This window comes from Psittacula echo, assembly GCF_963264785.1.
Source record: "Psittacula echo genome assembly, chromosome: 4".
Lineage (NCBI taxonomy): Eukaryota > Metazoa > Chordata > Aves > Psittaciformes > Psittacidae > Psittacula > Psittacula echo.
This window is the reverse complement of record NC_137738.1, coordinates 21,735,127-21,750,049: the sequence shown is the minus strand read 5'-3', so window position 1 is coordinate 21,750,049 and position 14,923 is coordinate 21,735,127. Positions and strand designations below refer to the sequence as shown.

General features: G+C 38.4%; 1 protein-coding gene across 1 annotated transcript in view; it reads left to right on the top strand.

Moving 5' to 3' along the window:
- The window catches only part of BIRC6 (baculoviral IAP repeat containing 6), a 178,119-nt gene that overhangs the window by 18,162 nt on the left and 145,034 nt on the right, over positions 1–14,923 (top strand). The window contains 8 exon segments of the mRNA XM_080614540.1: positions 860–997; positions 1,416–1,609; positions 3,501–3,612; positions 3,935–4,017; positions 5,390–5,612; positions 5,721–5,881; positions 7,770–7,828; positions 8,570–9,964. Of these exon segments, the coding sequence (XP_080470666.1) occupies positions 860–997; positions 1,416–1,609; positions 3,501–3,612; positions 3,935–4,017; positions 5,390–5,612; positions 5,721–5,881; positions 7,770–7,828; positions 8,570–9,964 (2,365 nt within the window).

Here is a 14,923-nt window from a genome sequence, read left to right as displayed (position 1 = left end):
ACTGGTTGATCTTATTTCTGTTTGTCTTCCCCTGAGCTCCCCAAGGACAAGGATGTAACCAAGTGGCCATTGTCCTTGGGAAATACTTCCTGGTGTTTGTAACTTGAAAGATTTCATGTAACATTTTTCAGATGTTAGCCCACCTAACAACAGATACAGAATACTCTATGCTTTACACATGAAGTGTACCTTTAAATCTTACCTGGCAACGTGAAGTTAGCAGAAAAGCTAGAAACAAATGGGGCTTGGAAGAAAATAAGTCTATATATGTTCTTGTCTAGATGCCTTATCTGTGAGTTTTAAGAATTTCAAGATCCTGAACTAGCCCATTTTTTCTTGTCTTAACTTTTCAGCTTCATTATGCTAGCACTGTAAGTAATGTATCTCTAATTTTGTTGTAGTGTTGTTTTTCGTTATCATTTACTATTTTTAAGATCCAGAGCTACTCAGAAATATCAAGGCTTTGTTCTTGCTCTCACTGTTTGTCCCTAAAGCTGAACTAATCCTTTTGAAGGGAAAGCATTGGGCAATAGATGTCACTTTTTTTGCTTGGCTTTAATATATGTTGTGTTTTAATTGTTTATATGACTGACAAGTTTAACATTTGGCAATACTGCCCTTGAGGGAGCTTGTTGTAATTACTGTCACTGTTGCTGAAGATTATCTGTTAGGTGGCCTACAAAGTAAAATTTGGAACTGCTTATTCAACTCAGGATCTTCTATGGGAATTACGCTGATATAATATATGGTAAAGTAGGATATGCCAAATTACATTTCCCAGAGTGATGAAACAGGTGTAATTCTTGTCTGTAGTTATTCAGTGTGGATGCTAATTTTTTCTTGCACATCTGCATTTTAGGCTCAGCAGCTGTTATCTGCTTGCATAGAAAAAGTAGATGTTTCTAGTACAGAGGGATATGACTTATTCATTACACAACTGAAGGATGGTTTAAAAAATACCTCACATGAAACAGCAGCAAATCATAAAGTTGCAAAGGTAAGAATTTGTCTCTGTACTGTCTAGCATGGATTTCCAAGTCTAATTTGTTTGGCTGTCATTGAAGCATACAAAATGCTTGCGTTCCTGTGGTGGATTTTGTTTGAAGAGGATAGAATGTATTATGTGTTCCTTAGTTCCTTTGTGTGAAGTTTCACTTGTTCAGGGAACAAACAAGGTTAATTTCTTGATGATAAATCCAAGTAATAATCTGAACTGAGCTTAAAATCTGGAGTTACTGACTTTACTTACATTATTTTCTTGTAGCTTTTGTGTGTCTGTTCTTGTATTAAGTCTTAAATCAAGAGAAGGTTCAAAGTGTGCGTTTGTTTTTGCTTTTGACACTTTGGTGATCTATTTGGTTTTTAGACATTAAAACTTTAAAATATAAACTAGGTGCTTTTTATTCTTGTTTTAGTGGGCAACAGTTACTTTCCACCTTCCTCATCATGTTTTAAAGTCTGTCGCCAGTGCCATTGTAAATGAACTCAAGAAGATAAATCAAAATATTGCTGCCTTACCTGTAGCATCCTCTGTGATGGATAGGTTATCTTACCTCTTACCCAGTGCTCGACCAGAACTTGGTGTGGGACCCGGTCGATCTGTGGACAGGTATATTAAAACGAAATAAGTGATGAATTTAACCTCTTAGTTATATCGGAGTAAGCTCTTAAAGATGATATTTGCCAGAGGAATTAGTCCTATTCTGTATTTTCTTGCTCTTGCACATACCGCTAATTAACTGTTTAATGCACATTGTGCTGAACATCTCACTAAACTTAAAGAAACCTTTATGGGTGCCACAAGACTTCCTTTGGTTCCTAGCTCCGTTGCCGGGCTAATTGAGTTCACTTTTCTCTTAATCCCAACACATAGTTTCAAAAAGGTAACAATTGCAGCCCTAAATACACATACTTAGATGGTATTGTAACATGTTAATGTGATATGTTCGCCTAGGCTTTACTTTTCAACATGTTTGATTATGGGCTTTATCTGGACAGTAAAGTGTGTATAACTAGTTAATTACATTGCTGGCTTTACTTAAACTGGAACTGAGACCTTACTGACACTGCAATGTTGACGTGTTCAGAAACTGCATAGTTTTAAGAGCATATGTATGCTGCTTTGAATGCAAAGACAGCACTTATTTGTCTACCAAAGACAAAGCCTGCATGCTGTGCTGCAATATGAAATCAGTTCCTTCATATAAGAAAGGGTTATGCCTATGTTTTGTGGTTCAGAAGTTTAGGAAGTTGTTACCTTTGCAGCATGTGAACCCTCTAGTCAGCTGCTGTGTGTTTGGGTCAGAAGATTTTGCCTCAGACTGTTGCTTCTTATCTTTCTGATCCAAATAATAATGTGCACACAAGTGAGTGACCTGTTATTTTAATCTACATAGGCAGAGACTAGTTAGAATACTGATAAATCTTCTAAGTCTGTAATTCCATCTAGCACGTTTCTATAGAAATATTTTTTGTAAGCTTATTATCATTTCTTACAGCTCAGAAAAATTTAATACAATATAATTTCGTCTCATATTTCCACTCCCCAAGTCTGTCTGTACCTTACTGTATTGTATTTTTGATTAAAGCTTTCCAAGATCTGTCTCTTTAAAATGGTATAATGCCAAGTTAACACAGCCATTAGGGGGATGTTACAGGACTAGTTTACTTCCTTGGTAGGAAATGTTTAATATATCCGTTCTCTTATAAGACAGAAAAAAATCTCCTGAAACTAAGTGTCAGAAACAAGAAGTGAGGCACTTTTCTATCTAGCGGCACTATTTCTTGGGATGATACTGGAGAAAAAACTTCAATCAAGGAAAAGGAAAAGCTGATACTTGTTTCTTATGTACTATTTCAGATGAGGGACATGCACTGAGTAAAGGGGAAAAGAGGCACTTCTTTTCTCTGTAGATGTTGAGCTGCAGAGGAATTCATATCTTGTGATGTAGTAGTTTATAATTTTTAAGTATTATACTGTCAGTGATTGACAAATTTTGTGGGGTTGGTGCCATGTATTTAAGCCTAAAATATCACTTTGGAGTATTTTCAAATATGCATATTTGTATCTGTTCAACTAATAATGCCAGATTTTTACAATAGTTGTCATGTTAAAAAGGAAACAAACCAACATCTCTCTAGCAGTTCTATTGGAATAGATTCTTCATCTTCAGTAAATCCAGAGTAGCTTTGTATATCTGATGCTTCTCTTCAGTTAGACCAAACAGGCTACCTAGAAGCTTATTGTATTAATTTTTCTTTTAAGACCTGTAAGTTGTTGCATTGCTTTTGGTCTTTTGTGGAGACTGTACTTTAGGCACCACAGTGAAAGAACTTTGTAACATTTCTGTAGTAGTTATAACTTGTAGTTAAAGTTGTCATCATTAACAGTCTGTGGTATTTCTAATGGTTCCTAAAGCATTGAAAATACATAAGTAGTTTACTTTTTTTCTTATCCTAAGTGGCAGTTTTAGATAACGTAGAATTTTTTGCCTTTGTAGGTCTTTGATGTATAGTGAAGCTAACAGACGAGAGACGTTCACTTCATGGCCTCATGTGGGTTATAGGTGGGCACAGCCAGATCCTATGGCTCAAGCTGGCTTCTATCACCAGGTAAAAAAGCTCAGTTGTTAGTAGTGTTTGTTTTCTAGATGAGGGTTTGGGAGCAGGTGAAAAGGTTTCATGTTTTTTCCATGCTTAGAGGTTGCTTCCTTTTTACAAATCACAGAGAGTATTGTTCTGAACTTCAGCATATAAAACACTTTTAAGTATTAAATTGATCTGAGTTAACAGTAATAACGATCAAGTTGGCTGTTACATACATACATTGATGTGATGCTTTGCTATGCCACTAGAAGGTGACTTTGATCACCTGGTTCAAGTGTTTTGTAATATATACTTATATACATTTCAAGTGTTTCTTCATATTTTATAGCCTGCTTCATCAGGAGATGACAGAGCCATGTGTTTTACCTGTAGTGTATGTTTGGTGTGTTGGGAGCCTACAGATGAACCTTGGTAAGTTTAATTATGTTTGGAGCAGGCTTAGTTTTGTGATGGGTTGGTTAGAAATGTTTGGAGGACAAAGATCACCATTATCTTGATGGTATTTCTGGTGAGTTTAGGGAGCATCACTGACAAAAATGGATTTCCATAATGATTCCATGGGACAAATCACAAAGTAATTCCCTTTACTATGTCTGATTTCTGTATAATACTAAATCAAGTCCATTGTAGTTAGTTTTATTTCTTAATTCTGATTTGCTATTTCATTTCAAATTGTTCCATGGCAAAGATGTTCAAGATGTTCCATGGCAGACAACATTTCTTTACAGGGATCTGAACTAAATCTTCTGTATGATTGTGACTAGAACACATCTTTACGTTCTTAAACTTCAATTGCCATGCAGTGCATATTTGTTTTTTATGTGAAGTTGCAAGATCCATTATTAGTTCCCTGAATTAGCTAAAATTGTGCATGCTTATCATCATGCAGTGATATGCAGTGAAATGCAGTGCCTTATAGTGATTTTATCAGGGTTCCTAATGTACTTTTTGTCTTTATTATCTGGTAATTTATAATCGTTATTTGAATGCATCTTATTCTTGACTTGCTGGAAACTTTCCTTTGTAATATTCTTAGTCTTGTCTCCTCCTTTCCCTCATTAGTTTCCAGACATTCTGTAGTAGTGTAATTGCTTTGCCATGTCTCTGCCTTAGGTATATATTAAGTTGAGAAGGTTTTTTTCATGTTTCTTGGTCAGTTTGTCATTCAGTGATGTTTTCAGTTTTGCTTTTTGTAAGTGTGGATGTAGAACTAAAGACAGGACATTGCTATATCTTATTAAGGTAATATAATCATATAATATCATAGAATCACAGAATGGTTTGAGTTGGAAGGGACCTTTAAAGGTTATCTAGTCCACCCCCCTGCAATGAGCATGGCCATCTTCAGCTAGACCAGGTTGCTCAGAGCCCTGTGTAATCTAGCCTTGAATGTTTCCAGGGATGGTATCTCATAACATTGGAATTCTAATGTGTGTTCTGTAGAATTTAATCCGGGCTTTTTTTCACGAGGACATGATGGACTCCTGCCTATGGAACAATTATGTTTTAAAGTGGACTAAATGTAGTAAGAGCACTGTGTGTAGACTAATTCCATTTGAATATCAATATCCATTAAGCGATCAAAGGCTTTAATACAGTCATGCTATTGAGAAACAGCAGGGAAAGCTGTGTTAGTAGCTTCAGAACTTTCTTGTATGGTTGACTGCGGAACGGTTCAAACAGTTCCGTTTCAGCTTCACTTCAAGGGCTGAGTTTATATATGATGTGTATTTTTTTCACAGTTAAAAGTCAATGTTTGCTGTGTTTGTTTTTAACATTAAAGGTCTGAACATGAGAGACATTCCCCAAACTGCCCATTTGTCAAGGGTGAGCACACTCAGAATGTACCTCTTTCAGTCACACTGGCAACAAGTCCAGCACAATTTCCCTGCACAGATGGCACCGACAGAATAGCCTGTTTTGGATCTGGAAGTTGCCCTCATTTTCTAGCTGCTGCAACAAAACGAGGAAAGATCTGTATATGGGATGTTTCCAAACTTATGAAGGTACATAAAATAAACAACTAGTTTTTATTAACTAATTACTAAGCATATCTTGATTCAAATCAAAGACCTCTTCTGTTTTGTTGTGGGTTTTTTTTTGTTATTTCTCAGGTCCACTTGAAATTTGAGATCAATGCGTATGATCCAGCTATTGTGCAGCAACTTATGTTATCAGGAGAACAAAGCTCAGGGGTTGACTCAAGGAGACCAACACTAGCATGGCTAGAAGATTCATCTAGTTGCTCAGATATACCAAAATTAGAAGGAGACAGGTATGCTGATCTACAAAATTAGAAATATGAAATGTTGCTGTGTTGGCGGTAAATGCTGTTCAGTTAAGTCATGCTTTGTGAAACGTAAGATTGGTAAGATTGTTTTATTTTCTTGGAGATAATTTTTTTTAACCACTGTGTATATGTACACAATTCAACACTTAAAACCCAATAATCTATATTTCTGTCTTTAAAGTCAGTTCTATTTTATTCCTGCTGTTTCAGTTTTCATACACCACTAACAGAGATACCAAATCTCATTGCTGCCTGTGCTGGTGTTCCATAGGCAGAGAAAAAAAGAGAAAGGAATATAAGTTTTGGAACAGCTTTTGATTTTACTTATGGATTATGCATTTTGGGTTTTGCAAATAAAGGCTGCCCATGAATTTCTGAAACATGTTATTCTCTGGTTTCTTCTCCACAATGTCTGGTTATGTCATTCTGAAAATTAATTATGTGGATGTGCTAGGAATTGCTTTAATTTTTTGCCTTTAACACATACATACAGGCTTTAAACAATTAGACAGTCCTGTTGTAAGCTTTTAGGTAAGCTAGAAGGGTATGCCAGTGTTTAGAAAGTGTCATGTGAGAAAAAGCGGTATTCTTTCATTTATGCTTCTTACAGTCTGTTACTGGAAACTCCTTTCTCCTATTACCAAACCTCAAACAAAAGGGTGAATATTTGCTGTAAAACTCAAGACAAAAGGTGTTTGGGAAGTCTTGCTAGTTTTCTGAATGTTTCTTCAGCATCATGGAAAGTAATAGTATTCTGTGTGCATAGGAAAGTAAATCTTTGGGTTTGAGCCTGGTGTGATTCCTACAGTATTGCAGAGCAAATATGAAGCTTATCCTTCTGAAAAGGGTATGTAGAAATGTGGGCAACATTAGAGTGTTGGGGGCCTAACAGCTGCCGAGGCCTAGACTTTTAGGGCTGTAAACTCCTTGACAGTTAAAAAATTAAGACATTTTTAAGAGCTGGTTAAAGAATAGTACAGTCATACTGCTCAGAACTAAGCATCTTTCACTTCACTTAGCCAGTATGAAATTTACTATCACCTTCCCACTCAAGGGGAAGGTGAATTAAAATCAAAGTATTGAACTGTTGCTGCCTTGTCATGAAGTGAAGGTTAATTAGTTTTGAGCTAAAAAATATCTGTTTTTTCAGTGTGAGGAGGAAATTGTTGAATTTTGGGAATCCAGCTTAATACTCCAGTGAGTAGTTATGCCTGAAGCTGCAAAATTCTTCCTGTGTGTAAAGAGCCTGTAATACGAAATTGTTTCTTACATTGGAAAAGCCAGGTGTGTGAAATCTTCATATATTCTTAAAACTATGCAGGGCCTGTTTCTCTTGAAGAGGTATCTTGAACAGAATCTGCTGTTCCAAAAAAATGATTCATCTGGTAGTATTCTTAAAAGGAAGACACTTTTCATACACACTTTCGGTACTAGCTACAAAATCACCTTGGTAGAATTAAAAGACCAGCCTGGCAGCTCCACTTTTCAGAGACTATATTGAGGAGCTCTGAAGAAGGTGTCATCAGTTTTTGGAGGTTTTGTTTGTTTGGCTTTGTTATTCTTGGAAAAATTCCTGAGAACAGGCTTTCATTTTAATTCCATTTGTATCTGAATTTTTGGGAATACAGGATTAGAATGAGGCAAATGGAAAGCTGGCCTACTGGTTTGATGGTGAAGTAAAAAAGTCTTTATACTGTTAGTGTCAGTGACCAAGTTACCAATGGATGTTCAGTGCTTACAATGCTGACTAAAAGAAATGCCAAGTTATAGTACACATTATAATACACATTACATTTTTTTATTTTTATTTATTTAATTAAAAATAAGAATGCAGCAACAGTGTACATGGTGTCATTCATGCACTTTCTTTCAGTGATGACCTGCTGGAGGATTCAGACAGTGAAGAGCATTCCAGATCAGAATCTGTGACAGGTAGGTTATGTCTGATTCATAGTTTGAAGGTCAGGAGGGAAGTTTTTCTTCTCGGGCTTTTAAAAAAGCCGTATCAAAATCAGTGATATTATATTCACTGTATTAGAAAAAAGGAAAAATACTGACCTTGAAAGCAATGCCAATATTTAAGTCATTCTGTGTTGAAGAGATTACACACAGAACACAAGGAAAATCCCTACTTTGATAGTTAATAAATGCCTTATTTGATAACAAGCAGTGCTTATCTTGCTGTCAGTAAACCAAACCAAGTTAAAAGAACCTACTTAGAATAGGAACAAATTACAGCTGTAGCAACTCCTTTAAATTCAGGGGAATGCCAGAGAGAGTTCCTCTCTCTGAGGAGCAACTTCTGGCTCAAGAGAGTACTTTGATTGTTTCCCTCTGGGTATGCACTTTGTTGGAGTATTTCTCTTTCTGAATAAAGGTTTCATATGGAAGCAGAACAGTGCTATGCATGTTGTTCTTGTCTTATTTTCCTAGAGACTGAATCAGAGATTTTGAAGGGAGGGAGGATTACTCATTTTGCATAATCCAGTTTACATCTTTGAGTAAGGGTCAGCAAGTGGGGGGAAAAAAGAATACATGCATGTACACACTCGCAGTGAAATTGACTTGAAATGTAAGAAGGGCTTTTTTTCATCAAACAGTATTATATGCAAGGTGATTCTTTTTCTTTTTTTTTTTTTTTTGTTCACATATCTTAAACCTTTTTGTTTTAAGGGCATACATCACAAAAAGAAACTATGGAAGTCAGCCTTGATATAACAGCTCTCAGCATCCTTCAACAACCTGAAAAACTTCAGTGGGAAATTGTTGCAAATGTTCTGGAAGACACGGTTAAGGATCTAGAGGAACTTGGGGCAAATCCCTGTTTGGCCAACTGTAAGAGTGAAAAGATGAAGGAAAAACATCTAGAACAACACAACATTCCCTTTCCTTGTTTATTAGCTGGAGGTCTATTAACATACAAATCACCTGCTACCTCTCCTGTTAGCAGTAACTCTCAGAGGTCACTGGATGGCTTAAGTAGGACTCGAGGTGAGAGTGTCTCGGAACAGGGATCAACTGACAATGAATCCTGCACTAATTCCGAACTGAATTCCCCTCTGGTAAGGAGGACTTTACCTGTATTGCTGCTATACAGCATTAAGGAGTCTGATGAAAAAGCAGGAAAACTCTTTTCACAGATGAACAATATTATGAGTAAAAGTATACATGATGATGGTTTCACAGTTCCACAGATAATTGAAATGGAGCTGGACAGTCAGGAGCAGTTGCTATTACAGGATCCCCCTGTGACTTACATTCAGCAGTTTGCAGATGCTGCAGCCAACCTAGCTTCTCCGGACTCGGACAAGTGGAGCTCTATGGTTCCCAAGCCTGGGACTTTGGTTCAATGCCTGCGTCTGCCAAAGTTTGCAGAGGAGGAGAACCTGTGTGTAGATTCAATCACGCCTTGTGCAGATGGAGTTCATCTGTTAGTAGGACTGCGGACTTGTCCTGTTGAATCTCTGAGTGCAATAAATCAAGTAGAGGCCTTGAATAATTTAAATAAATTAAACTCGGCACTATGTAATAGAAGGAAAGGGGAACTAGAATCAAGTCTTGCTGTAGTGAATGGCACGAGTATTGATGTAATCCAACATGAGTCACCAGCAGATGTACCAACTCCTTTAATAATTCAACCTGAACAGAGAAGTGTTAGTGGTGGATACCTAGTGCTTTATAAGATGAATTATGCCACTAGAATAGTTACTCTAGAGGAGGAACCAGTAAAAATCCAGCATATCAAAGACCCCCAAGACACAATTACCTCAATGATTTTGCTCCCACCAGATATATTGGATAATCGAGAAGATGACTGTGAGGAGCCTGTAGAGGAAATACAGTTAACTTCTAAAAATGGCAGTGGGAGAGAGAGAAGATCAGAGATCTCTACTCTTGGGCACCTGGTAATAACTACTCAGGGAGGATATGTAAAAATACTAGATCTTACTAACTTTGAAATTCTGGCCAAAGTGGAGCCACCCAAAAAAGAGGGCACTGAGGAACCAGATATGTTTGTCTCTGTGATATACTGTTCGGGCACAGACAGATTATGTGCATGCACCAAAGGTAAGACTTTTATTTAAAAATAAATTTTTAATGTTTTTTTTCTTACAAATGTATTTGGATTATATTCTAGAATGTTAGAGTTTGAGTTTCAAAATAGTAATAGGTAAATTCCATTGAATTTATGTACAGTTTGATTCTGTTCTAGGGAATATGAACTCTGGTTAATTCCTCATCTTAAATGTAGATTTTAGGTCTCTGAAATGGAAGTAACTCTTGAGTATGTCCAGTGTACAGATAAATTGTTCTTGTAGAGGCACAGATTTTCTTCAATCCAAACCAAATAGAAGTAATTCTTGTATATAATTATTTCTGTGGTAGAGGTTCACGTTTCAGAAAAATTCCTCCTGTCTGTAATTGGTGATTTTTAAGAGGATAGAGAAGATAATGCTTTTATACCTTTTTCCAGTGGTCGGTTGTATCTTCTTTCAGATAGGGCTGCTGGTTCTGATTCAGCCTTTTGCAATTGGTGTTACTACTTCTCTCTTAAGTGTGAGAGCCAGGCTCTCCATGCAGGATTGTTAGATCTTTTTCAAAATGAACTTGAGACATTTTGAGGGAAGAAGGCAGGTGGGAGGGGAGTGTAACTCTGGTTCAGGTAACTGCTACTTTGCAGAAGACCCTAAACCACCACACCTCCTATTTCCGTGTCACACAGGGACAGTGGAAACAGCTCTGGTGTCATCCAACTGAATTCTGTTTAGTTATGCTGCACTTGAATGCAGCTCTGGTGGAAATGCTTAATCTCTCGGAGGAGCTAAACTGATGGGGTGGTTCTCGCATTTCAGATGAAGTCCCACCAATATCTTGTTGAACTTTACTGGAAGAATTTATATTGGCACATTTCCTTCTTTCATGATGATGTCATGTTGATTACACAGTCGTCCTATAAGCAGTTGCTAAATCAGATTTACCTGTTAAGTCCAACAGATGAAGTCAAGCTTACTGTAAAAATCACATGTCTCTGAAGGGCACTGTAATAATCACTTACCTACCAAGAGTTTTTAGCAGTGGAAATTATACATTTGCTTCTTTAGTATGGATGAAAACATTGCATGTTAGCAACTAGAATTTATGTTTGCAGATTCCCAGTGGAAACATTCATATTTGCTAAACTGTTCTATTTTGGTAACTGCTTTTGAAGGAATGTTTATTAAACTGTTTCAGTTTTATTTAATAATGCACTCTTTCCTAGTCAAAATGAAACTCAAACTGAAAGGTTAATTGCCCTTGAAGACTGTTAGTGTCTCATATACATGTCATAATGTTTTTGCCTCTACTTTGCTGATCAAACTGCAATCTCGTTTAAAAAAACCCCAACAAAACCAAACATCTCTAGGTTGGTTTTTTTTTCCCTACAGAATTGTACTGTAATTCATGTCTTCCTTACAGCAAATTTATTCTCTTCTTCTTGTGGTTTAAGATTAATAGTAAAAGTTAAAGGGCTTATTGTTACTGTGCAGGGTACTTTCCCATCCAGTGTTAGCATGTATGGTAGTTATATTCTTATAGCATTTCGTATTATCTAAACCTGTTCTGGGGACTTGAGTGCAAGATATGCAAGTCTGTTGAGCTGGGAGCATTTATTCAGTGTTTGTAGGATTTCTAACTAGAAACCTACTCTAACTAGATAACCACCACCTCTGTTACCGACTGGAGAGCACTTCATCTTTCCTCATAATAGACAAACACGTCATTATGCTTTTTCAGCAAATATCTCTGTGTTTTGTTCCCTCTGAAGGTGTTATAATGTCCATCTAGTAATTTATAAACAGCTTTGCTGTAACTTCTTTCGTTCTTGCTGCCTTTGAGGTGATTTTGGTTTTTTATTTCTGTAGTCCTATCTATGTGTCACAGGTATCCCTCTGCCCTCAAGCTTCCTCTTCTTAATATAGTACTTTTATAACTCTTTTTTCTTTTTAATCCATTGATTATCTTTTACTTACAACCACTGCACCTCTGTTTGGAACTTGATTTTCTGCTCTGCAACCTAACTAGAATTAACTTCATTATTTGCATTGTTAAAATGTCTTTAGAAGCTTTTCTTTTCTATTCTTCTTTTAACAGCTCAGTCACGATATGGTGGAATTCAGGATCTTGTGTGGTAGGACCAGTACAATAGCAAGTAGAATTGCAACCCTGGACTTTAGCAGGGCAAACTTTGGCCTCTTCAAGCAATTGTTAGGGGAAATCCCATGGGCAAGGCTGCTTGAAGGTAAAGGGGTCCAAGATAGTTGGTTGGCATTCAAGAATTGCTTATTCCGAGCTCAAGAGCAGAGCATCCCGACATGTAGGAAGTCAAGGAAGAGGGCCAAGAGACCTGCATGGCTAAATAAGGAACTGCTGGGTATGCTCAAGTGGAAGAGGAGAGTTTATAGGTCATGGAAGGAGGGGCTGGCCACTTGGAAGGAATATAAGGCTGCTGCTAGAGGATGTAGGAAGGCAGCTAGAATGGCTAAGGCCTCCTTAGAATTAAATCTGGCCAGAGGGGTCAAGGACAACAGAAAGAGCTTTTTCAAATACATAGCTGATAAAACTAACACCAGAGGCAAGGTTGGCCCGCTGGTGAATGGGATGGGTGCCCTGGTGACAGAAGATACAGAGATGGCAGAGTTATTGAATGCCTTCTTTGTCTCAGTCTACTCTGCCGGAGGCAGTCCTGAAGAGCCCTGTACCCCTGAGACCTCAGATGAAGTCAGGTCACTGGAGCAGTTTGCCTTAGTCGATGAGGAATGGGTTAGGGACCAGTTGAGCAATCTGGACATCCATAAATCCATGGGTCCAGATGGGATGCACCCGCGGGTGCTGAGGGAACTGGCGGAAGTCATTGCTAGACCACTCTCCATCATCTTTACCAAGTCTTGGGAAACGGGAGAGGTGCCTGAGGACTGGAGGAAAGCAAATGTCACTCCAGTCTTCAAAAAGGGCAAGAAGGAGGACCCGGGTAACTATAGACCGGTCAGCCTCACCTCCATCCCTGGGAAAGTGATGGAACACCTTATCCTTGATGCCATCTTAAGGCATGTCTGGGATAAGAGGGTTATGAGGGGCAGTCAACATGGCTTTACCAAGGGGAAGTCATGCTTGACCAACCTCATAGCCTTTTAGGAGGAAATAACATTGTGGATGGATGATGGCAGAGCGGTGGACGTGGTCTATCTTGACTTCAGCAAAGCATTTGACACAGTCTCCCACAGCATCCTCATAGCTAAATTGAGGAAGTGTGGCCTGGATGATCAGGTAGTGAGGTGGACTGCAAACTGGCTGAAGGAGAGAAGCCAGAGAGTTGTAGTCTATGGGGCGGAGTCCAGTTGGAGGCCTGTATCTAGTGGAGTGCCTCAAGGGTCAGTGTTGGGACCAGTATTATTTAATATATTCATCAATGATTTAGATGAGGGAATTGAGTATACTGTCAGCAAGTTTGCTGATGACACTAAGCTGGGAGGAGTGGCTGACACGCCAGAAGGCTGTGCTGCCATCCAGCGAGACCTGGACAGGCTGGAGAGTTGGGCAGGGAGAAACTTGATGAAATATAACAAGGGAAAGTGTAGAGTCCTGCATCTGGGCAGGAACAACCCCAGGTTCCAATATAGGTTGGGGAACGACCTGTTAGAGAGTAGTGTAGGGGAGAGGGACCTGGGGGTCCTAGTGGACGGCAGGATGACCATGAGCCAACACTGTGCCCTTGTGGCCAAGAAGGCCAATGGCATCCTGGGGTGTATTAGAAGGGGGGTGGTCAGTAGGTCGAGAGAGGTCCTCCTTCCCCTCTACTCTGCCCTGGTGAGACCGCACCTGGAATATTGTGTCCAGTTCTGGGCCCCTCAGTTCAAGAAGGACAGGGACCTGCTGGAGAGAGTCCAGCGCAGGGCGACAAAGATGATTAAGGGAGTGGAGCATCTCCCTTATGAGGAGAGGCTGAGGGAGCTGAGTCTCTATAGTTTGGAGAAGAGGAGACTGCGGGGTGACCTTATTAGTGTATATAAATATATAAAGGGGGAGTGTCACGAGGATGAAGCCAGGCTCTTCTCAGTGGCAAACAATGATAGGACAAGGGGTAATGGGTATAAACTGGAACACAAGAGGTTCCACTTAAACTTGAGAAGAAACTTCTTCTCAGTGAGGGTGACAGAACACTGGAACAGGCTGCCCAGGGAGGTTGTGGAGTCTCCTTCTCTGGAGACATTCAAAACCCGCCTGGACACATTCCTATGTAACCTTATCTAGGTGTTCCTGCTACGGCAGGGGGATTGGACTAGATGATCTTTTGAGGTCCCTTCCAATCTCTAACATACTGTGATACTGTGATACTTGTCCTAGTATAATTTTTCTTTACTTTTGAGCCATCATAAATATTTAGGGATTAAGTATTTATGTCCATAAAAATACATTATAAGTCTGGATTTCAGAGTCTGATGCTAGATACATCTGAAGCCTCAGACTCCTAGCATTTATGCCAAAACACAAAGCTTTTGTAAAGAATTACTTGATATTTAAGGTTTATAAATAACTGTACTGCATAAGATTCAGGAATACTGAAAGAAAAGGCAAATAAAAAAGCTGAACTATTAATATAACTTTTTCTCCTATGTGTTATTACACTTTTTAATAACTTGATTTAAGGAATAGGTTTTACGTAATCTCTGTTGTGTTGAATCATAATCGTCCTTTAATCTTTCTGCTGTAAGGGGGTAAAATTGCTCACTTAGCAGATATATGGCTAGAGATTTTTCTTTTTTCTTGTGTTTTTGTTGTTGTTGTTGTTCCCCCCCCCTTCCAGTTTTTTGGGCTTTACTACCCAAGTATTTACTACCACATATGGAATAGTGCCTGTAGTCTGACTAGGAAGATATGTGTTGAAAGTATAATAGTTGTATTCACTGGTGTATGTGAAGTTAATTCTTCCAGCAAGTATCCCTAGTGGAAAGACAAAAGTGAAAATGTTAAGTATAAGATATGGAACAT